General features: G+C 41.9%; 2 protein-coding genes and 1 long non-coding RNA gene across 14 annotated transcripts in view; 2 read left to right on the forward strand and 1 right to left on the reverse strand.

Annotated features, from left to right (window-relative positions):
* The window catches only part of rap1gapb (RAP1 GTPase activating protein b), a 54,886-nt gene that overhangs the window by 4,307 nt on the left and 28,730 nt on the right, over window positions 1-21,849 (reverse strand). For 3 of the 10 annotated variants that reach the window (XM_088389922.1, XM_088389919.1, XM_088389923.1), the window contains 15 exons: window positions 13,492-13,585; window positions 7,023-7,070; window positions 6,201-6,239; window positions 5,889-6,074; window positions 5,574-5,677; window positions 4,048-4,126; window positions 3,915-3,968; window positions 3,768-3,851; window positions 3,599-3,699; window positions 3,027-3,156; window positions 1,819-1,974; window positions 1,682-1,753; window positions 1,525-1,611; window positions 1,324-1,467; window positions 565-696 (listed from right to left, as the gene is read on the reverse strand). In XM_088389922.1, coding sequence (XP_088246048.1) covers window positions 565-696; window positions 1,324-1,467; window positions 1,525-1,611; window positions 1,682-1,753; window positions 1,819-1,974; window positions 3,027-3,156; window positions 3,599-3,699; window positions 3,768-3,851; window positions 3,915-3,968; window positions 4,048-4,126; window positions 5,574-5,677; window positions 5,889-6,074; window positions 6,201-6,239; window positions 7,023-7,070; window positions 13,492-13,585 — 1,510 coding nt within the window. Of the gene's footprint in view, window positions 1-564; window positions 697-1,323; window positions 1,468-1,524; window positions 1,612-1,681; window positions 1,754-1,818; window positions 1,975-3,026; window positions 3,157-3,598; window positions 3,700-3,767; window positions 3,852-3,914; window positions 3,969-4,047; window positions 4,127-5,573; window positions 5,678-5,888; window positions 6,075-6,200; window positions 6,240-7,022; window positions 7,071-8,496; window positions 8,533-9,403; window positions 11,976-13,484; window positions 13,586-21,849 lie in introns of those variants that run through there. The other 7 variants (XM_088389918.1, XM_088389915.1, XM_088389916.1 and 4 more) reach the window with 7 other exon arrangements.
* LOC148391317 (uncharacterized) lies at window positions 10,081-14,501 on the forward strand. Its single transcript, XR_015861339.1, has 3 exons — window positions 10,081-10,277; window positions 12,838-12,953; window positions 13,436-14,501. It is a non-coding gene; the product is annotated as an uncharacterized LOC148391317 (long non-coding RNA).
* On the forward strand, window positions 15,509-21,814 carry LOC148391318 (dual specificity tyrosine-phosphorylation-regulated kinase 4-like). 3 transcript variants are annotated; one of them, XM_088389929.1, is made up of 13 exons: window positions 15,509-15,922; window positions 16,932-17,111; window positions 17,351-17,414; window positions 17,493-17,665; window positions 17,734-17,870; window positions 18,243-18,383; window positions 18,450-18,588; window positions 19,229-19,298; window positions 19,678-19,850; window positions 19,931-19,991; window positions 20,060-20,162; window positions 20,264-20,340; window positions 20,507-21,814. In XM_088389929.1, the coding sequence occupies exons 1-13, from the start codon at window positions 15,524-15,526 to the stop codon at window positions 20,587-20,589; spliced, it is 1,800 nt and encodes a 599-aa protein (XP_088246055.1). In that variant the 5' UTR covers window positions 15,509-15,523; the 3' UTR covers window positions 20,590-21,814. The 3 variants fall into 3 exon arrangements, with proteins under 3 accessions (XP_088246055.1, XP_088246056.1, XP_088246057.1); XM_088389930.1 differs by having other exon boundaries at window positions 15,640-15,807; XM_088389931.1 differs by lacking the exon at window positions 15,509-15,922 and adding an exon at window positions 17,202-17,287 and having other exon boundaries at window positions 16,977-17,111.

Raw genomic sequence — 21,849 nt, forward strand, 5'->3', positions numbered from 1 at the left:
ACGCAACCAGAAAATTCCCGTACTACTTTTAAAACCAACTTTTAAATATTCCGGTGTCGCGCAATAAGGTGCAATTTTTTTTTTTCTTGGCAGATAAATGTCAGGATTCTGCCACACTTCAAATTCCATATTTTTGAAGGACCCTTATCATCATAAACATGTCAACCAAGTAGAAAGTAAACGCAACCTAAAAATGTCACAAACTTTATCTTGCCCCAAGCAATCTCAAATGATCCCTCCTCATTCAAATGAATGGAAATGCTATTAATCCACTCCAGCCTCCCTCCAAACACGCCGCCAAGCCCGCCTTGAAAATGTGTAAGATCTTTTTTTAACCAGGAGAGTCTCACACTCACGTAGCAAAGCATCCATCTTTTTAAACCACTGTCTTTGAGGACTGCATTGTAGAATGTGAAACAAATATTTTTTCCATACTAAAGTTTCCCCTTTTTTTTTTCCAAACTTGGGTACAAAATCAAATGTCTTCTCCTTTCCCATTTTGCATAGAAACCTTGACAAGTGCGTAGACAATTGTGTCGTGCATCCTGCGCTGCAGCTACTTACAATGCCGGGTGTTTTGGGGCTCTCGGCCAGATTGTGGGTAAAGCTGCCACTGTGACTAGTGGAGACTGTGTGTGACTTCTTGCTACTGAGGCCCATGGCGTCCATTGACTGGCTTCTGCTGCGGATGACCCGCTATACAGAGAGAGATGAGGACACATGGTCAACGGATGGGGGAAAATGAACGGTGTCGTCCCCACTCTAGCTTCTGCTGCTGGAGTGCAGTCATTGTGGTCGTCATGGTGAAAACTCAACTGACCATTGGCCCGGTAGGGTACATAGTCGCTTACTTGCGTGAGACAGGGATCATCCCCCCAAAACAGTGTGACTTTATGTGGAGCAAAACAAACATGTTTTTCCAAAACACGAGGAACTGTTTGAAAAATATTGCAGCATAGTGTTCATCAGTCATACACAATCAGAGCTCCCATGGCTGCGGCCTGGCGGCATGAACGCACTCCTGCGGCCTAAATAAATTGATGGAGCACAGCCAGTCAGGAGAGAGCCTCTAGTACATAATGTCAAAGAAAAAAAAAATACATCCGTCGCAATCCAAGCGAGGAAATCAAAAGCCACAAGCCTGGTCCTTAGAGATACAAAAGCCATTTAGTCCGTTTGGCTTTGTCGCAAATGAATACCCAGAATCCCTGGACCGAGAGACAAGGGAGCCAAAGAAAAAAAAAAGCATCTCCAAACTTCCTCATTCTCACTCATGCAGAAGAGGTCGTGCCTTATCAAAGTAAAAAAACGAAGCGGGCGTACCTTGAAGGACTCGAAGAAGCCTCCGCCTCCTCCGCTACCGCCATTCTCCAGTTTATCGTCGTCGCTAGACAGGCCCATCATGGACTGGCTGTTGATGTGCAGTTCCTCGTACAGCGTTTCCAAGAGAGCTGAACGTGTACGCTCCTGAAGACAATCAGAATCTTCACAAATATTCTACTGAATATACAAAACTGGCCTTACCTCCAGCTTGGCAAACTTCTCCGCCTTGTAGCAAGCATACTCGGCATTGATGAGCTTGGTAAAGAGAAATTCGCGAAGCTCCGGGCCCTGAGGGCGAAGGAAATGAAGAGCTACACGGTGAGTTCAGATTCCCCGTACGCGTGACGCCAACACTGACCTTTCTGAAGATGGCCGGGTCAGGCAGGGCCGGCCCAAAGAAGGGCACGTCATCCCTCGCTGTCACAGATACCTGAATGGGAGGCAGGTGACATATAAGACAAAGTTGATTTGCCATGATGGGGGGGAAAAACAAACCTTGTATGTGACATTGTCCGTACACGCGTCTTCCACCTGGACCACCACGTAGGCGTGCAGGAAGTTGGACTGGATCATGTCAGGAACAAAGGGCGTGTTCTCTTCCTGGAACACGATGGCGACGATGTCGTTGCCTATGTGCCTCTTCCTCTGTAGCTGGAATGGCGCACAATCACAGACAAGGTACATTTATACGATTTAATTAACATGCTTTGAGCTCCTCGTGTACATCATTAAAGCCTGTTTTAAATATATAGAATGTTTTCCTCAAAAGCAGCTAAAAGGGGGACAAATATGCAGAGAGAGCAGCGGAGACGTCATCAGCGATGATTTTATTGGCTGTCATCTTTCATATGTACATGAATGAGCAACGCAGCCATGCGGATAACACGTGTCTCATTTTCTCCACGCAGATGGGAGTGCGTAGAATGCCTGCGAGCACGGAATCGAACAATGACACGCTCAGCATCCTCTCAAAGTGGTTAAATTAGAATGACATGGAGACCTAGCTAGGACAAAAGTGTGTCTACCTGCGTGTTTTTGTTACCATGAATTATTTTTGCATTATTCACGGAGACATAAGAATCAAAACAATCACTTTTTGTCATACAGTATTTGTTAAAAGTGACAGTATGACATCAGTCAAAGAAAAATGTTGTACTCTGCACACAAGTTGAGTCAAGCAAGGTTCTCAAATCTTGCAAGAGTTCAACACTGCAAACTCAAAAGCAAGTGCAGAACTTCTCCTTCACAGGCAGATTTCTAAAGAGAAGCGAAAAAAAAAAATCCTTTGCTCTTTAGATTTCAAACTAGACACTAGAGACCAAATTTGTATACGAGCCAATAAAATGTCAATTTTCCAGACTCTGTCTCCTTTATATATATACCGTAGAATAGAAATGAGGACCAAAGAAGCACCTTGGGGAAAGTAATAGGATGATTGCTCTGCTTTTCTTTTTTTTTTCCGACGCAAGAATAAAGACATGAGTTGTCCGCCCATTTTATATCACATTGGAGGGTTACCGTGGTAACACAACGACTAGAGCGCACCAAAGAGTCAAGGGGGACTAACGCAACATCTTACATGGGGAACATCAGCAGTGGTGCAGTGACAGAACCTCCATTACTATTCCCAACACGGGTCACTATAATATGAGTCCTGTATTGGTTAATTAGTCCAGTCCATGGGTAGGCAACTTCAGTCCTACCTGCTGGGAGTCCCCCTCGGTATAAGGCAGCTTGGTGGAGACATGGAACATGATCTCCTTGCCGTGGAAGTTGGTGTAAACCGATTCTGTCCCCGTTTGGCCGTGCGTGACGTCGAGGCCTCCTCGAAAACTGGAGCAGAACAACAGAAGACAAAATTTGCAAATGTTGCTGTTTTCAGATTTGCCACACAACACCACACACAAGCCCTAAAATTGACGACTTTAGTCTGTACATTCTTCTAGTCAACTATTCCCATGCATGCCTCATGACAAATCGCCCTCACTTACTTTCTATTACAGGTGATGCATAATCAATAGTGAGGTGAATAATGACCAGACATGAAGTAGAGAGTTTTAAACAGCGCCGAGAACAACAACAAAACGAGTGCCCCGTTGCACAATGTGTGTGTGGAAACAGAAAATTTGTGATTATGCCCACATTGAAAGTTTGTAAACATTCATCATGATTGACTTCTAGCCAGAGTTGTGATTATCAGATTGTGTGATTATCAGATTGTGTGTCAAGCACGATCTGGATCAAACGTGAGCTAATAGAAAAAGAGCATGCTCACCCTTTAAAGTCATGCAGTTCAATAGTCTGGCCCAGGAAGTCTAAAAACTCCACAAAAGCCGGGCTTTCTTTCATGTTTCCAAAGACTTCCTCTTCTGTGGTCTGAATGAATAATCACAAGATAAGAAGGTCTGCCAGGAGGAGTGACTCTTCAAGAATAAACATCTCACCTGGCCAAACTTTTGATAAATGACTCCGAACTTGAAATTATTGTTGATCACATGCTCGTCAAAGGTAACGATGAGGCGTGACGCCTGTGGAGGAAATGACAGATACACAGTTTAAAGAAAAAAAAAGTTTGAGGTAAAAGGACTTACCTTTGGGTAGAGAACCGGATAAAACCGATCGACGTTTATTTCTTCACAAACAAGCTGCACCCCCACAAAAAACAAAAGTGAGGATCAGGAAATTGAAAAACTTTGCTGTCTTTTGAAATGACATTTTTCTTACCTTTGCCATCTGGACCACATTGGGGAATTCTGTGAGGCAGGAAATTGGGATGACATCGTGGTAGGTTTTTAGCCTGGAGCTGGGAGTCAAAGTGTTATTCAATTATTAAGAGTGAATTTGTCTTTTTCTTTTTTGGTTGAAGTGATAAAGGTGACATGGACAATGTCCGAACCCAAGGTACACCCTCACAATTTAAGTCAAAGATTTTTTTTGTCAGCAGTGACAATTGTCGACATCAATAAATTGCAGTGGGACTCTAAACCGTGACTATTCATCTCCTTCCTTCCTTCCCCGGTGTAGAAGAGAGAAGACATGTAGGCTTGCATCATCCACTCTCCAGCCCCAATGTGGCTTTTTGAATACGCAAATGAATTCATCAGTGAAGTGCCAACGAACCGTCGTCATTACCCTCATGCAATGTGTCAGTTGAGAGTCGGATTTAAAGTCAACAATTTCCACCGAGTGCCTCGTGTTTGCTTCACAAATACTTAACGCCGTTGACTTTCCCATTTATAGGCGTAATGTGGAGCGTTTGTCCGAACCAGACAGTCATTTGTGGAACACGGCTCGATGCGACCCATACGAAGTGGAGGCAAATTACAGGCTCCCAAAGCATCATCTAAATAAATCAGCAGCTCTCTAGTGCTTTCCATAAAAGGAGGATTTACCCAAAATGCAAATCCTCCTATCTGACAAAAGTGTCAAATCCAGGTCCAGAAAGTAAAACCTGCCAAATGTATGCTTTATGTTGTGGACCACATTTGATATAGAAGATATCAGCTAAGAGAATTTGTTTTTTGGCCATTGATGTGTTGTTGAGCTCTAGCACGGCTTAGCAACCCAATTTGTGATCACAATATTTTGCCAGTAATAAGCTCAGACAAATCTTCACATTTTTGTTTTCTTTGTAATTTGGACATGTTTAGCATCCGAATGACTCTATCCAAATGATCCGTGTTCATGCGGAGTTGTAAAAACATCACAAAGCCTGACTCAACTCCAACACCAGGATCTTATTTTTAAGCATGATAGACTTTCATACGCAAACAATTCCATCGCTAATAATTCCTCAGATGAGCATCTCTGACACTATTAAAGCTCCGTAATGGCGTTCATAAAAGTCGAAAGGCCCCGCAACAATAGCTGTCGGAAATCACATCTCATTGAAGGACAAATTAATGTGGACGGCCAGCTAACAGCTTGTGGTTAGTCTGGCCATTCTCCCTGCAGCAATGCCCTTTATGAGCAATTATAGCTGAGGGGGGGAATGCATTTTTGAAATGAATGGCCTGATGGACGCACAGACTGCTGCTCTTCCTCTGTGTCATTATCAGCATCCCAAAGTTGCTTTCGGGGGGCAATGAAATTCAAATGGAGTCATCTGTGCACTCTTTATTTTGTTTGGGCCGAGAAGATTTCTTTGTCTATCTTCTTGCGTTAAAGAGGCAAAAAAATGAGGCAATGATAAAGTAACCACGGGGACAGAGGAGCTAGCTATTAAAAGCTGATACAATAAGTATACGCACCGCAGCATCAAGCGCAGATGCTCTTGATCCCCGATGACATCGTACTTTAATGAGAAGACCAAGTGGCCCAGGGCGGCATCCATTGTGTAGTAATTAAAGTGCTCCTGGGAAAAAGAAGATTTCATGCATGCGTGATCTGACAAGGGATAACACAATGAAGAAAAAGCACAAACGTTGGATGTTCAGAGCAATTGTCCTTTTGGTAGGGGAGGTCATTTTGTACCGTTTGGTTCATACAGTATTGACATAATAAATAGAAAAATAAACAAACTAATCAATCAATCAATCAATCAATCAATCAATAAATAAGCTCACTTTGCCCATGAACTGCTTTCTGTAGATCTTGGCCGTGCTGTTGGTCTCGAGCTTGACGCAAGAGGTGGTGCATTGAGGTTGCACAGCCTCCGGTGTCCCTCTCGGTTGGTGATTGGTCCCCTCAATCCAGTAGCCCCCAAACTGGGGTAGCAAGATAAGCGGGAATGGGCTACTGCGACCAAGAACCTGTGACAGAAAGTAAGGGTGTAAGCAAAAAATTGTTAAAAATATATATATTTTAGCTTTATGACGTATTGATAGATTTACTAGATGGACACGTATTTGTTGTGGCCACACACAATATGTCCGTACCTCATGAACACTGGGGTAAGGGATGTAGTCCTCTTCTGTCTGGATGGATGGATGGAAATAAACACAAGTCAGGATAACAAAAAGTTGCTTCTGGTCAAAAGTTTAACTGCCGTGACACACACTGGACTATCACGCGGCTCAATGTTTTTCAGGGTCATTTGTCTCGCTCTGCAAACATGCGAGATTTGCCTTTCAATTGCCTCTCATTCGAATCAAATGATCTTATTTCCTAAATAGCTTTGATTGGTGACTTACTTGCTCATACATTCCCTATTTTTAAACTCACGACTGAACATTCATTTCACCACTTGGGAAGTTTTATCTCCAATTTCACCCTCTGATTCTTGTGCCAGTCTTATCTCCTGCCTGTGCTTCACATTTGTGATTCACAAATAGATTGAGAAAAATGTTGAAAGCTGCCCAACCTACAAAAAAATTCATCTTCATTTTTGTGCTGCATTTTTTGAGGATAGAAGAAAAAGAAAGTGAAGTCCTCAACAAAGTGCACCTGAGCCCTTAAAAAACTCCAACAATGGACACCTGAGCCCCCCTCATGATGACACACAATGTTCACATGGCCACTTTTGTTTGTTCCCTGTGAGGTTTCTAATGGTAACCACCTATTGTTCAGCATTCTGAAAAACTCTTATGCAGACTCAATACCGTATCCCGGGGTTGAATTCCAAATGCTCCATCTAGGTAACGTGGGGATTTGGCGTGGTCACAGTCAGCGAGCATGCTTAGAAAGCCTGTCTGACAGTTGATAAGAAGCTTCGTATATCATCCATCATGGATGCGTTTTGGCGAGGATTTGCGACTCACTTTGAGGGGCGGAGGGAGGCTGCATCTCTGCTCGTCCATTCTGCAACCCTGCAGAAAGGATATGAAAAGACGAGAACAGGTGGAAAAAAAGAAGCACGGCAGCAGCTTTCAAAGGCTCAACAGAAGCATTCTTTTTATTTATTTTTTTAGAAGCGTCAAAGTCATCCGAGTGCAGCACGGGGGTGTCAGATTATTCTTTGTTGCTTGTGACTCACAAGCATGTTACATAAAGTCAATCTGATGCAAGGGGGGAGTTGGTAAAAGATGTTCCCAAAAAAGATAAACGCGGGAAAAATGCCAGACTCCAGAAGTCATTAGGCAGGAAAATGCGCGTGTGGACTGAAGAGTGCCAGAAAGGGATTTCACCCAATTGTATCTTTTCTTTTTCTGCTGACACTTCCCGAAACCCACTGTGTGTATGTGAGTAAGAAGGAGGAAAAGAAAAAAAAAAAACATGGCTGATCAGTAAGCTGTTTGTGTGGAAAAGCCCACAGCGAGACTTGAGAAGCATCACATTTTGATGCTGATCTTTTTGGACAATGAAGAAGAAGATGAAAAAGGAAATGAGGGATGCTCTGAAGCGATACCCTTATCCTTTCTCTTTGCACTACAACAGAACATGGAATTCTTTTCCCAAATATTTTTCTGTGCTCTAGTAGTCACAATTGTCAATCACCTTCAAATTTCAAGCTACCTCGACATGATGTCATCAAATATTGGTTGGCGACTGATGTCCATGTGGCATTTATATGCATCACTCTTGCCACAGAGGATGCCATTTGGCAATTGAATCTGAGTTGTGTATCACTCATGCATTCTACTCATTTCAGGATTTACGTCTCACTGAGCCCAGAGCGTTTTCTCCTCATGCAGTTCACTATGTGTGGGGCAAGATGAAGACAAATGGAACAGGTGATGCTTCAAGAGATGTCCTTCAGCTTCTCCTTCATTTTAAATACAGAACAAAATAAAAGCACTGAACTGCTGTGAGCAGCTCATAAGTTCCCTCACAAAGGTTTGACAGCTGTACGTAAACTCGACTCCTCTTTACCCTTCGATATGTAGCACGTAAAATACATCCAATCATTTTTTTCACCAAGTTTCAACCAAAGTTTATATCAACACAGATGCAAAAATCCAGATGCCGTCTTTTACCTCTCCTAAGAAAAAGTTTCATGGATAAGCGCAGTCTATACGAGTGATTGCAATCAGAATAATATAAAAGCAAAGGAAGAAAATGGCTGAAGCTAGCAAATATAAAACACACACCAAAGGCAGATTGAGCGCTACACTATAATGATGTGTAAACATTGCAGCTGCACGTTGTCTGGAATACCAAAAGAGCAGGAAAAGGGAAGCTGCTGCATCAAGGGAGAAATAAATTGCATTTTGGCTGCGAAATTAGAGAGAAAGGCATTTGATTATTGCGAGAGGAAGTGTCGTGTGTCAGCTGGCAAAAAGCCACTTATAGTACCTGCATCCTCTCGATCATGGCAAACAGGTCCGAGGTCTGAATGGGGGGAGAGTTGAAAGTGCACACGGATGGTTTTAGTCTTCCTTTGAGATAATTTCTCACTCTCAAGATTGCCGACAACTACTTTGGAAATCTCTCCCACTCATTTTTCATAAGCGTCCTTGAGCTCTTGAGGACAAACATTGTAAACAAGGTGCATAAAACATCCTCAAGGAGCTCCGAGAAGCTCCTCTAGCAGATATATTGGAGTTTAAACCTGCCTAAACTGACAAGGGTCTCTGAAACTGTAAACAAATAAGATGGAGTCTACAAAAAAAGCACAGATTACTGCTAATCAACAGAAGGAAAGATTAATGTGACATTACCAAAACAAATTCTAAGCGTGCTATGAGGTGGACACATGTTGGACATGCGGGCACATTTGGCCCATTGCCTGTGTACTCAAGCCTATTTGTTCACCACGTAACACAAGTGGACTGAAATGCCAAGCTGATGTTTCCACATGACATCTTAAATTTACTAAGGGCCATTGCGGGGGCTTGCCAATCCCCCACACACACACACGCCAAGTACATGTGTGTATACCACGAGTGTTTTTAGACCCATTTTTCATGAGATAAAAACAAAACGTTAATAATAGTCATTGCAGTACTTGCAATCACACATTTACTGTAGCAGCAACTAATGATTGGCCAACACCACATTACATGGACAGATTTGAAAAACCATAGTTTTTACTTTATTTGAAATGTTGTCATTTTGCATGACCCAAATTCGATGCCCAGGTTGACCTCAATGCCTCGTCCCTCACACTACTCTGACCAGCGAACTACAAGCACATGCTCTCTCCCCAGAGAATATCAGGCCAAGAAACGTCTCATGTGAATTCGGCAATGCCGATACTTACATCGCTCAGACATCGCCTGTTGAGCAGAGGTCTGCGGGGGGCGCTGTGGAGCAGCACGTACGAGAAGGTGTTTGACATCATGGTCGCACAACAAAGGCGAGCAAACGAAAAAACATCCGAAACAAAAGTAGAGGGAAATTTGAGTCGTGGTAGCACCTTCGCGTGTGAAGAGCAAGACGTTGAAATGTGAGGCTGGGATTGCACTTCCTCTTTTTTTGCACCACACGTATTTGCACTGCAGGAAGTTGAAGGAAGGCAGGGACAAAATGTCTCAGATCCTTTATAAACACACACACACGCACACACACATGCAATTCTGAGCGCTTCTCGTTTTTGTTGAATCACCATAGGGGAACATTCATCTTCCTCTCCGAAGAGCACACAAAGGAGGCCTCTTTAAATGGTCGTCTCTCAAACTTAATTACCACAACATCGGGTTTTATTCAGCCTTAGGTTGCAATGTTTGCATGCTGATTTGAAAAGAAAAGGTGTTTACAGGGGCTGCACATTCGAAACTCTTCTGGGGTTAAGTTTAATTAGGCCTAAGCCGCCCCTTTTTATTTTAATTCCATTCAAAAGTAAGACCATTGTCTTAAAAAAGATGAATGTTATGTAAAATGTCCTTTTTAAGTCCTTACATAAAATAGTTGGGTCTCTGCCAAAAACCACCAATCTACTTCCTGTTTGTGAATGTGTCAATGAGCATGCCGTTCTGCACCACTGTTACATCATAACTGCCTTTCGACAGACAGCATGATGAGCATGAAGGTCCAGAGCCACTTTCAAGCCCAGCCAGTGGACTAACTGTCTGAAAAAAATAAATCATCTCTTATGAGTGGGTAGCCCCAATAAAAGCCCAATGGAAAGACCAATGGTAAGCAGAGCTGCACTGATTTTTGTTAGCACAGATTAGCACATACTATTCACGCACCTCTTGTCTGAATCTTGATCTTGTCTGTGCTTTGGTGCTGCTGTTTTACTTAGCAAATGGGGCCAGATATGCTCTATCTCAAAATGCCACATGATCCCAGACTCAGTTTCACTTTTCGATGAGCGTTACTTTTAGCCATAAAGAATATTTAATTTCACTAGAAGCCTCCTCAACCAAACTTCCACAAAGGTGAAATTTCCTTAACACGCTTTCTAATTCTGCTCCGAATGCCAAACTCCCTCGAACTCTTGTGCAATTTAGTAACACAAGCTCAGCCTCCGCTCAGTCTCTGCATGCTAAGCTCTAAGCTGATTACTGCGCTGGATTTAGTACATACCGCTAATTTCAGAACTGTTTGCTTGCATTTGAGATTCTATTTAAATTCTTTGCGTTCATAGTTTGTAGCACACTTACGGTTGAAACTATTCATGTAGGCAATTATAATCATGTTTAGGGTAGCATTAAATATTCATGTAAAGTCTCTGCGATCGGGCTCGGTTCCTAGCCCCTGCAAATAATACAGTCCACTGAATCCTAATTACTACTGTTGACTGTATTTTGTGAGTAAATAAACACCCCTGTGACTTTTTAGTGAAAATTTTACAGCACAAAGAAGTGCCGTGTCATCACCAGTAAAACTAAGACTCTGCAAAATTGCCTTAAAACCACAAGGGTGCTTCTTTAAACTAAAAAAAATAAAAATAAAGGGTTGAGATTGAAAAACTGTCTGGAAAAGTGCTGATTAAGCAGTGTGTACCTTGGCCAAATAGCAACAGTGTTGTCCTGCGCCTACCAGGTATTGACTTCAAAGTGTCACTCACAAACAGAACTGATGAGTTCCTATAATAAAACTTCCACAGGTGCAATGGCCTGTCAAACAAAAAAGAACAAAGGTGCACCAGAAATTCTCCTCATCCTTGCAAGAAAAAAAAACTTTCAGAAAAGTTTCACTAACTAGTATCTGTGCTAAAACAACGTGGAGGCCTCGCGGTGGTAGAAGTGTCGCTCGCTTCTGTTTAAAAAGACGGCTCTTCATCACATCGCTTCATCTGGGAGTGCTGTGCCCGCCACACAAGCCTTATTAACGCCGCCACCGCTCCACTAGCGACCCTCCGCCTCAGTTCCCGCCAAAAAAGGGAAAAAAAAGGAGAGCATGAATATCCATGAACCACGGCTGCACAGCTCTACGAGTTCATTAAGTCTGCACAACAGAGCACCTTTTTTTCTTTCATTTTCCTTAGGCAAACATGCAAATGATTAGCCTCTGATGTACTTTGCAAAACATTTTCTTCCCCGGCACCTCATTGATGCTGTCAGATTTATTCTCACCCTCAAATGGAAAGCAGACTTCAAAGACAGTCAATCAATGGCAGGAGAGGTCTGAATAGCTCCACGAGGCTACCTACCTCTGCTAAATAAATTGAGTCCACGATAGTTAGAGCTCAGTGCAGTGGACGTGTGGGCCTGCACATTCCACTTCCACGTGCTCAATTTGAATTGCATGCCATAAAAAAAAGAAGTGCGATGAAGACTACCCTCAATGAAAAATGCGTTGTTCACTCTTCTGCTGACTACGTTTCAGGGGGCTTCAGTGCTTGCGAATTTAAATTTTAAGAATATTTCTTTTTTTTATATCAGTTGCTGGAATATAATTTCCGCTTTGGATTTTTGCCATCGCCAAAAAAATGATAACATTTAATGTTACCGTAACACGAATAAGTCATGTTACCACTGTAACAGCCGTAGCTTATGTCGGCTTGTTTGCCGAGAAAATGCTAAAAGTTATCAGTGACTTTCCAAACAGCCTGTATATTCTGTTTTATTCCTTTAATGTAGTGTTAATGTCGTGAGACGGGGAAAAAAAAAATACGCCTCTTGTGCTTTGACTTAGAGAGCGGAACATCTATATTTATCTCACGCCTTTGACAGAGTGCGCACACCCTGTCAGACTCTACGAACGTCTACCACACACACTTACGGGCGCCAATGGTGGATGGCTGGGGCACTCGTGACACCTTTCACCCGGATGTAACAGCTGCGGGTTAGAGTGGGAATGACTCACCGGAAAAGTCGAGATTTAGGCTGAAAACAAAGTCTTTGGGCAAGAAAATAGCTTATTCCTTTTGAAGCACGGAGACAAAGTGATACTTGCATAGCAATTTGTCCAGACAGACACTATTTATAAAACCCACTGATTTTTTTTAAGTGTGTTTTGGGAAATTCAAAGAGGAAGACATTGTCGTCATTGTCGTGGTAGAACAAGAAATAGAAGAAGCTTGGCTAACTGCAATCATATCCAGTAATTGAACTATGGTTGCAAACTTACAAGCCTCCATTTTGAATGACTTATAAGATACAAACACAATGCAACCAGTGACAAGATATAAAGCGCAATCATCTGGAAATTTGTGAATGGTCTGACCTCAATGCTGGCCATACACATAAGAAATTTGCACTTGTAAATATGAAACATGTTGAACATTTAAATTTGTAATTCCTCTAGGAAGAAAAATCATCGCTCAGGATCATCATTTTGAGACATTATCAGGCCAACTCTGATTTTGATCAGAAGAATCTTTTTCCCCAAAAGAGCAATTCCAGTGTGCCAACAACTGACAGGTGCGTCCTTGTAGTCATTTATTCATATTTATTCATCATGTCCCTGTTGTGAAAATGCTTTATAGTAACCATCTGGCTTCATCCATCTGCATTTATTAAATAAAATAGTCTTGTTTTGTGTCAGGAATGGTGGCTACTTTGTGTGCCCAGACACTTTTCGTCTTTTTATGTTAATTAAAGCCATGCAAACAAAGTTAACTAACTTGGTGAAAAATAAAGAATGGCGCAGACTAGCAGGAATTATTTTCCACACTTCTTGTAATACACCACAAGTAGCAGTGAGCCACTTTTGTTACAATGACTTTGCTTTCCCGGAGTGGTTTGTTTCCTTTTCTAAACGATCATAACTCCCCGTAGCAAGTTTCACATCTCTGTATTAACTATAAAATACCCCAAAGGCATCGTTGCTGTAATGTTGTATGAACAACACAAATGGCCTTTTTCCGGCAAAAAAAAATACTTCTAGTCGGTATTTGTGACAGGCTCCATTTCCCGGCTGTGTGTGATGAATTCCCAGGATGTCCTCCTCACCTCTTACCTGCGAGATAGCGGGAAGAGGCAGCAGTGGAGCGGAATATTGGAGAGCGCGCTCTACTTCATCAGGGATGCGAGGGATCCTTCCATCGTGCTTCCTGTGAGCATCAGAGAGAGAGAGAGATTAGGCCTATCCGAGTGATGATAGGTTGTATTTAAGATACTACAAACTGTAATTTGCTGTGAAATGGCCTGTGGATGCTGAGAGATATTGTCACCTGAGCCGGAATGTCAGAGGGATAAATTAATTCTACCCGAGGAGTTGGTCGTGTAGCGGTTCACATAGCAGACTGCTCCACTTTAAACGCTATAAGCAGTATAGATGACTGTAGTGGAATATAGGAAGCACTGACCTACATTTACAACCTAAATTCATTTTTTTTCCGAGAAATTGTATTAACTTATCTTGTCCTCAGTTCTCCTACATCATTACTGTTTTTATCTTTAATCTTCCAGCAAACTACAATTATTCCAGGACTAGTTTTTATAACCACTGTAGCATAACCACCTCTTCATATTTTATGCATAGAGAAAATATGAAGTTGTAAAAATCTTGTAGAAGTAACAAGTAGAACAAAGTAAAAAAAAAACAAAAAAACCTGCAGGATCCAATTGAGATTTTGATTTTTTTTGTTTATTTACATGGAAAACTCAGGCAGGGGTCAAACTGAGACAGCAAACCTTTTAAATGCTTCATGGAACCATGTTGAAACTTTTCATGTCTTTGTGCGTGTGTGACATAAAATTGAATTAGCAGGCGCCTTGCACAATTTTCATTCACACTTTGTCTCACACGTCAGTCAGTGGCTCAGAGTGGCAGCAACCCATCTGTGCACGCATCCTGTTCAGCAGCAAAGGGCGGAATACCCGACGAGTGATGAGAGGGAACAATAGCACCACGCAAAATTGTCACATTTCACCACTTCTGTTTTGTCCCATGCAAACAACAGCTATGGATGTGTATGTACTTTTGTTGCACACAATTAAGTCTTGCAGACAGCAGGCTCCAATCCACCATTCCGTGTTGCACCAATTTTTTGTTTCCTGTGTTCGTGTACTGTCAGTGCGTCGTTGTACAAGGCAGATAAGAGGATCAACGTAATCATAACACAGGCAATTCCTTCATCCTGACACCTGACGTGAGGATGCTAAATGAAGACAAAAGGGAATGCGGTGGGATCTCAATATTGCAATCAGTCAGCGTCAAAGGGATTAACACCGCAAGCGTTTTATTTTTGTGAGCACAGTGTCTTGTCGTCAACTGTAAATGCGATCATGTCACACCGAGAAAGACCGTGTGTCTCTGTGGGAGGGGCCAGAGGCTTCGCACTCACATCAGAACCAGCTTTATTGACCAAGTTTGTCCATGTTCAAGTCCTCTGTCTTGACTTGCCTTTTAATTAACGAACCAAGATGCAACACTACCAAGTTAAGTCAATACGGACACTTGTGCCATCTATAACGGCTAAATCACAGCCATAATTGCCACTAATTACCCCTAGCCAGCCCCTCAATAAATCTGGTCACAATTCTGCCACAGATGCGTCTTGCACTCCTGAAGTGAATGAATCATCTAATTACATGGAGGAATATGATGGCAGTCATTACATTCCAAATGGATGCAGTGAAAAGGCAAATTTTGCTAATAGAGACTCGAGAATTGACATGCAGTCTTCCTCTTCTTCTGATGAAATAGAAAGGTGCCAAATTAATTAAACTCACTGCAGACAGTGACGGACAGGCCCTTAAAACACAGTTTTTGAAGAACAAAAAAAATCGGAACTAAGTGGCGGTATTGTGTTAATGTTGATGAAATTTCTTCAGGGCGAATCTTTCATCGCACGAGATATTAGGATTAATTTTGGATTGGATTTTCATGGCGAGCTGTCAAATTTTAAACAAAAGCTATTTCCACACATTTTAATTGTATTTCTAGATGATTATATATTTGTTCAATTGTGTTACCATGGCAACGGTATTGTTTGCCGCACAATTAAGCGCATTCTCCACCCTTCTAGGTAGAAGGTATTGCCCCCATGAGCAGGAAGTTCCTCGCGTCACTCAAACTGGGCCGTGACGCGCGCAACGCCGCAAACGTGCAGCCGCGCGCCTCCCAATCCATCTTTCATGCGGCGATGACGCGCCGACGCCGCTTTATTATCATTAAAGGCGCATGCAACGTGAGCGCGCACCACTGGGAGTGTGTGAAAGAGCACGACGACTTTGGTGGAGGAAGAAGAGATGATCGCCACTTTAGAAAGCGGCACCCGAGAAGATGCAAGCTGCTGAATCTAAAATTGACAACGAGCAACTCAATAAGGTTCGTTTGGATTCAAAGCGCTGGGCAAGGGAGTTCATGCATTTCAGCAACAACAACAATAACAACCACTACAAAAAGCAACTTTGGACACACTAGCGAAAATAACACTGTTGCTGTAAGGGCATGCATTCAAAAGTAAAAGTACATCACAAATATTCTGGAATTTATCCGATATGAAGTATCTTTAAAGCGGCAGGCCTCCCTAATTCACCAAAACAGATTTGTTTTTTTATAACTATGGTGGATGAATCAATAAATGGCTATTTCAGGCATGGATTTTATGACATTTCGGTTTGACATTTGGATGCTTTATGTATTTTTTCCTACATTACTTTATACTATTTTTAAAATCCTGGAGTGATTTCTGTAAAGTTCAGATGAATAGAACATACATTTTGGTATAATAAATAGACTTTGAGGGATAATACAGCTGAATAAAAATAATTAGAATAATAATCTCCTTTGCATCTTTAATGGGCGCACATTTAAATGTTTTAACTTTGATTCCTTTTTACATCTTTTTTTAATTTAATTTAACCTTTCAAAAGCTTTGGATTTGAGCAAATTTTAAAGTGAAATAGAAATTTATTTTTTCTATTTGATCAGAACAATATAAACTTGAAGAATAACTTCTCATACCGCTTCAAATAACAGATTTTATTTGCTGTACAAAGATTCGATAGAATTTTTTCAACATACTTGTTGATAACGTTTTAAAACTTATTCATGAGTATTATTTGTTACCCCCCTAAAACCGCTGGATTAAGAATTGGACCGACCCAAATTTAATTTCCTTTGATGATGAAATAATCTAAATGGGGTTGTTTTTAAGGGTGTAATACAAAACTTGTGTTGAGGAAAAAAAACACAAAAATAAAAGTAACTTGTTTACTACCTTTGAAAAAGATTAAGGAAAATAGACACTCAAGCGCAAAAATAACAAAAGGAACGCCACAAAGAACTGATTTCAAATAAATACTTGCCTATATTTGATAAAACCCCAACAGAACATACAAGAAGCCGAACACTCGTTACTTGTCGTGATCAATATAAATACTAACGTTGATTTCAATAAGCAATATTGTATCAATAAACGCATGACCCTTCTCCTTTACACTTTCTAGATTCTTCCCACCAAAGTCCACAAGGAGCCGCTGACGTCAATCAAAAACATACAACTTCCAGCCCATCGTCAGAGCTCCTTGCCGTCCAACCCCCTGTACAAAGCCGGACTTGGGTTCCCCCAAATTCCCATGACTCAGCAGAAAACAATCTCCACGCCCGTTCAACAAGTCTGTGTCCAAGTGAGTATGTGACAAATCGATAAAGGTTGGCGCTTGTTGCTTCAAAAATACAATGGATATATATATATATATATGTATTTTTTTTTAAAGGTGCACTTTTGGTTTTTGAGAAAATGAAAGGCTTTTAAGTGTGCCTTATGGTGCGGAAAATACAGTACACGCTGGTTCAAAACAAGGTGATGATGTAATATAATGGATGGAATGATTCATTGATACATTGCCAATGCATGTTTCCCCAGATCAACAAAAGCTCTTCCCGAAACAGAATCATCACTTCCCAATCACAGTGCAGAACCCCTGAGTGTGAGTGCCACTAATTCTGCTTGGATATTATCGGACATTGTTGCAATAAATACGGGAACCACCATGCTCTGTGCACAGCGGTTCTCCGAGACACCAAGCGATGCCTTACTCCGTACGAGCAGAACGAAATCAAGGACTACCGTCACGTTTGGTACGTGGGAGAAAAGGCCAAGAAAATGCGACACTCCAAAGATTCCACGTCGGTGACGGAAGGCGAGCCCTTCGACGACTCCAAAGGCTTCTACAAAGTGGTGAGCATTCACCAATTGATGACACCCCCGGAAGTCCTGGAATGATAGAATGAATCATTTATTCCCAGAGACCTGGAGACCACCTGGCCTACCGCTTTGAGGTCCTCGGGGTGTTGGGATCGGGACTGGCCGGAAAGGTGCTCAAATGCAGAGACCACAAGACCATGACACTTATCGCCGTCAAGGTCTTCCGAAACACTGCCGAGTAAGAATCTCGTATATCTTAATAAAAAGCAAATGACGAGTTTTGTTTTTTTTTCCAATCCGTAGTGATTTGTGCTAAACTGTCCTTGCGTTTTGATTTCACACATAAACGTAGCTGCTAACCGCCTTCCAATGTTATTTTCTCCGTTGAAATGTGTCACTTCAACAATACTCCCTCAAGGCCAATTACTGCTTCATGTCGAATTTTATTGGGTAGCAAAAGCACGGAAATCTGTCTGATGAGGTGCATTTTGCAGTAATTAGCTGGTCCACAGATAAAACCCCAACTGGGTTAATCTGTTAATAGCCAACTGCGTATAAAGCCTAATTTCAGCCTATTGTGAACATTGTATGACATCATTTCTGTTTCAAGAGGTCAAAAGATTGCCCAGACAGAGTTGGAGAACCTAAAGACCCTGCAGCGACTAGACAGAACCAACAAAGCCAACATGGTCCACATGAAGGAGCACTTTTACTTCCGCAATCACCTCTGCATCACCTTTGAACTTTTCGAGTAAGTTCAAGACTTTGGGACGTTTATGATAAAACCTGTCGATTAGTCATTGGATTTACTTTTTAGAAAGGACCTCCATAAAGCCCTAGTGGAAAGTAAATTGCGACGACTGTGCGAGACCGACATCAGGAAATATGCTATCGATGTGCTCAAGTGTCTGAAGGTGCTCAAAGATGTGCAACTCATCCACGGAGACTTAAAACCGGTAAGAAAATAATCATTTGTCCAAAGAAAAATATCTGCTATTGATAAAGCAGGCAAGTTTATGGACAGAGCAGACAAGGAAATACCGCATCTACAGTTTTATGAGAGCGACTGTCTCTCCAAATCATAAATAACATCGCTGTAGTCCAACACAGAGATGAAGCCAGAAGTGAAAAGCCACTTTGTTAATGGAAGCACTAAAAGCAATTGAACCAAATGCTGAAGTATTTATAATGGCGAGACGAAAAGTTCCACATCTTAACTATATGTCTATCGTTTTGTTTTTTGTGACAGGCACACCATCTTAACTTAGCATAATCATGTAAATGGTCACAAGTGAAAAATGTTTCCAATAGAAGCACTTCAATATGGATCAAGTATTTATAGTCGATTTGTGTCTCATAACATTTGGAAAAACTGCCTCCTTATTGAACAAATAGTGAGACACCTGGCCAAAATTGAACTGAAAGCACTAACTCAAAGAACTATAGGTCCAAGGAAAGTGCCTTGATGAACTCCATTCACAATGTACAGACTTTGAACCATTTAGCCAAAATATTACTTCAATGATTATTAAACTTATAATTAAATTGCATATTAGGTGCTAACTTGAATTAAATCGGGTTCTTTGATGACTTAAGGAAAACATTCTGTTGGACAAGGAAAACAACGCTGCCGTTAGTGACTTCGGAGGGAGCATCTTTATCCGAGGTGAGACTACCATATGGTGAGACATGAGCCGAGTAAAGATGTTTTATCGATCGCCCTAGGCTTGCAAGTGTTTGCGCACAGCCCGAAGCATTTTCACCAGGTTTCATTCAAAGACATTTGCCAGACATTCGCAAACAGTTTTAATAGGCGTTTGTCTTTTTGCCATTAATTTTGAATGACACAAATTTTTATGGTCATCAAATTCCAACTGCTGGCAAACGACTGCAAACTTTTGCAACCTTGAAAGAAAAAAGCAAATCGCCATGTGCGCAAACACTGGATAAGCTCCCCTGCTTTGTGCAACACGGCCTTAAAGCAATTTGCAGCTCTTCGGCGTTATGACCGGTGAGGACGTCTATTGTGTCTTTTTCTCCCGCAGGCCGGCCCACCAATCAGACACTGGCGTACATGGCACCGGAGCGTCTCCTTGGCAGGTGTTGCACCACAGCCTCGGACATGTGGAGCCTAGGCTGCACGCTGGCTGAGCTCGACTGGGGCTTATTTCTCTTCAAAGGCAAAGACAAAGGCGACATTTTCAACTGTATAACAAAGGTAAACATTCTCCTAACAATTCAGTCTTGACATTTTGGAATGCCGCCATTGTTAGGATCTTCAACGTGACTGCTTCTTAGGTGCTGGGCCACCCACCATTAGACTTACTGGCTGCTGCGACCAGGAAAAACTACCATATCGGTGAGCTTGATGGGACTTATTTGATTGATGCAAGAATCTCATCATGACCACATTCTCCCAATTTCCAGAGAGCTCAGACTCTGAAGACAAAAAGCAACCAAAGACTCCCCTGGCCACCAAACTGAAGTCCAAAAATCCAAAGTTCCTGGACTTTATTCGGTGCTGTCTCGAGTAGGTTCACGCCACTCTTTACAAAACAACCTTCAAGTACGCAAACAGTAGTGCACAGAATGGTTTGAGGGTCTATTAAGTGCTTGTGCGTCGCTGAGCAGATACGATGCCACAAAGCGGCTTACCCCGGAGAAGGCTTTGCGACATCCGTGGATCAAACAGGCAACCAAACACACATGTGAGTTGAATAGATAATGCAACATTTGGTGGCAAACAGCAAAGGTGCTGTCGATTTTGGCCTTGTGTCAATTGCAAGGTGGCACGCTTGCTGTTGTGGCATCAACAGTTGGCAACAGCCTTGAAAACGTGTCACTTTTCTATTTCACTATTTCACTCTATTTCAGATAACAGACCGACCATAAGCAGTTTACTGAAGAGAGAGAAGATTCCGCCGCCAATGTTGCAGCCAGCGACACAGTTCAAATAAGCTGGTGAGATTGAAGATAGCAGTCTGGCTGTCCACTTGACAAGATCTTTCTTCGAGCTTGACCTAAAAAAAACAACTACTTGACCTAATGTGTTTGTAGTCCCATGTTGCTAGGCAGCTTTTGGGAACTATGTCAGGAGAGCACTTCAAAAAATGTTTTGTATCGTTCCTCGGTGGCTCAGTCTTGATATCGCAGTGCACGAGTCACCCTCCTTTTTTCAGCCTTTATGAACATGGCTTGTTGTGAGTGGGCAGTTGTGTCTCACCCACTCAGCTGCAAGGCCATTCATTTCGAACCATGATGAAAGACAAAATGGATTGCCGATATTTCATCAGTGGAAGCAATTAAAATCACATTTCTACAAAAACTCCACTTGCCAACAAACAGCAATATGATGCTTATTGCTACATACAGTACACCCTTTGAAGCACGTCAGCAGAACGTTAACCAAGATGGACAAAAAGCTTTTGAAAGTTTAATTAATCGCGTGTTGCCAGCAGCTTCCTCCACAGTGCCTTGGGTCATTAACTGGTGATAAGAATTCCAGCTTTTGTGTGCAATCACCGTTTGCTGCTGAAGCTGCAAATGAGCAAAGGGGGGTAGAGTCGCCGAATGTGCCAGGAAGTGAATTTAAAATAATGTAATTAGGACAACAGGTCGAGCGCCGCGCAAGGGTCGTGCAGCGAGTTTGACCCGTGAATTTACAAGTTGAGAGGCAAAAAGGTCAATGAACAACCTGCATGCCAATGAAAAGTGCACTGCCTGCAAAGATTTAAAAAGCTTTTGGATTGATGACTAGGCGAGCTGGATAATATAAAAGGTCGGACGGTCGGTCCATTTCTCAAGCCAACTCAACCAAGAATAAAGTGAATGAACGTTGACAACAAACTCATGGGATTACTTCAAATAGGAACAGATTGCCTGACCTGAATTTCCTGTTTTCCTATAGGGAGCATATAATGGATGTTGATCAGCACTACTTTTTCAGTTTGTAAATTTTCTTTTTTCTTTTTCTGACTTGAGATGTTCATGGCCGCGAGTGGTCTTGTACCGCATCAGCGCAATCTACTGTGATGTGCAGTTAGCTAATTGTATACAGCACACACAAAAGTGGTTGGACTGCTTTCGAGCACCTTTGACTCAAAGGCTGAAGCTTTCATTCAGCAGAATCCGAAGACATTTTCACTTTAGCAGGATTAAATAAAATATACAGTTTAATCTCAAGACTTGCTAGGTTTCATTTGCAAAAAGTCGACATT

Source organism: Syngnathus floridae, chromosome 11 (genome assembly GCF_059516105.1).
Source record: "Syngnathus floridae isolate MCC-2025c chromosome 11, RoL_Sflo_1.0, whole genome shotgun sequence".
Lineage (NCBI taxonomy): Eukaryota > Metazoa > Chordata > Actinopteri > Syngnathiformes > Syngnathidae > Syngnathus > Syngnathus floridae.